Source organism: Pundamilia nyererei, unplaced genomic scaffold, assembly GCF_000239375.1.
Source record: "Pundamilia nyererei isolate P.nyererei 1_Seehausen unplaced genomic scaffold, PunNye1.0 scaffold00243, whole genome shotgun sequence".
NCBI lineage: Eukaryota > Metazoa > Chordata > Actinopteri > Cichliformes > Cichlidae > Pundamilia > Pundamilia nyererei.
In genome coordinates this window covers 639367-641204 of record NW_005187644.1, presented here as the reverse complement: position 1 = coordinate 641204, position 1838 = coordinate 639367, and the positions used below count along the sequence as shown (strand labels likewise).

The 1838-nt window shown below is 37.1% G+C and overlaps 1 protein-coding gene across 1 annotated transcript in view; it reads right to left on the bottom strand.

The window, feature by feature from the left end:
* The window catches only part of nf1a (neurofibromin 1a), a 133727-nt gene extending 132101 nt beyond the window's left edge, over window positions 1–1626 (bottom strand). Inside the window, exon 1 of the mRNA XM_013914980.1 lies at window positions 1371–1626. Coding sequence (XP_013770434.1) covers window positions 1371–1430 — 60 coding nt within the window. The 5' untranslated portion in view covers window positions 1431–1626. The remainder of the gene's footprint in view (window positions 1–1370) is intronic.
* Window positions 1627–1838: the final 212 nt, after the last annotated feature.

Below are 1838 nucleotides of genomic sequence, written 5' to 3'. Positions count from 1 at the left end.
ATATATATATACATATATATATATATATATATAAAAACAAAATGTAATATTAGACAAATATAAGTAAAAATCAAAGGCTTTTAAATGTTGAGTTAATTTATTAAGAGAAAAAGAAAATATACTTTTTCACATAGACCTAGATAGGTTTAGGTAAATTGAAAAAGGAGGGCCAGATGTCCTTGGGTTATCCTTGTCTAACATTAAAATTTGCTCTGAATCATGTAAGTGTGACAAATATCCCCCCCAAAAAAATACGACAAAGGTTGTTTTTTTTAAAAAATAAAAATAAAATAAAAAAAGCAAGGTAGGCAGTAAGCAATATAAACACTGACCATTAAATGCTTTTTCTATTAATTATTAATATTAGTGTCTTCCAAACACGCTCAGATTGCTCAAAATGTAATAGTGTCAATGACAAACTATGTGTATTTCAGCACAGACTGTTGCCTGTGAGGTTTTAATTGGAGTTTGGTGCAATAATAACTAACAAGTAGATGTAACACCGAAAGCCACTTTTTCCAGTGGTAGTAATCCAGGCTAAGCTGCTAAATCCTACGTACAAGCCATGATCTGTATCAACTAACACCCAAGACAACTTAAGAAAAGCGAATTACTTTTGACAATCACAATCTACCAAAATTAACTTTGACTACTGTCTGACTGGGAGGTTTTTTCTTTTGTAAACAGCTGATGCATGTTTTGTCGACGTCGTAGATGTGTCATACTTAAAGGAAATAACTAATACGAACACACATTGTAACAAGAGCTAAGTTTTGAGTATAAACTGATATGGATTTCTCTTACAAATAAAGAAAAGCAGGCGTCTCACAGTAACTGTTAAGAAAATAGCTGTTAGAAAGAGGCGCATTAACTTTTAGTACTCACACCCCAGTAAGTTCATACGATATTTTGGATGCAGTGTGCTACCCCAGCCACATCTTTTTTGTTTACATTAGAAAGCTAGGCCTGCTAATGTTAGCTACCTAGCTGACAAGAAAGAAAACGACAGATCAACTTTAAATGGCATACAGACGTGTCTTCACTGGTTCAAATGTTCTAGATATAATGTTTTATTAACATTATTCCCCACTGGAACAGGCAAATCCCAACAGCTCAATTATAATATGAGATAAACGTGCTAACTGATCGTGGAGACAGCGCTAGCTAGAAAGACCTCATCTTCAGTGTTTTGCAGCTGGAAGAAGCAAACACAGTACACTACAGTGGAGAAAGTACATTTGACAAATGAATCGGTATTTAATTCGATTTTCAAAACACCTCGTTGCTGTATATATTACGTTAATTAGAGTACTTCAGCGTCAACACTACCGAAGCTTGCTACACCCATCTACTGAATGAGCCCATCTTACCTGCTCATCAAATCTAGTAATCACGGCCTGGACCCATTCCACTGGTTTGTGAGCCGCCATGACCAGGCGGACGGACACCGCAGCCCTCTGCTGCTAAATCCAAGATGCAAGACCGCAGCTGACGGGCTTAGTAATGCATGGAAATTGTCTTGAATCTGTGGGAAAGGACGAAAGGGGCGAGATTTTTTCTCCTTCTTTAGGATTCACCATCCCACCGCCATGACACACTACCGGAAGTCTTCTTCACAGAAACTGACTGGGGGGCGGGCGGTGCAGGGTCAAGTTAGCCGTAATGAAAAAGGACACTTCCAGGCACTGTTTTCAAGATTCATCATCATTTTGATTTTCATTATGCAACATGTATGCTACATGTAACACGGTATGCTATGCCAACAGATACACATAAATATATATAAATATATATACATTGATATATATTTGTGTGTGTGTGTGTGTGTGTGTGTGTGT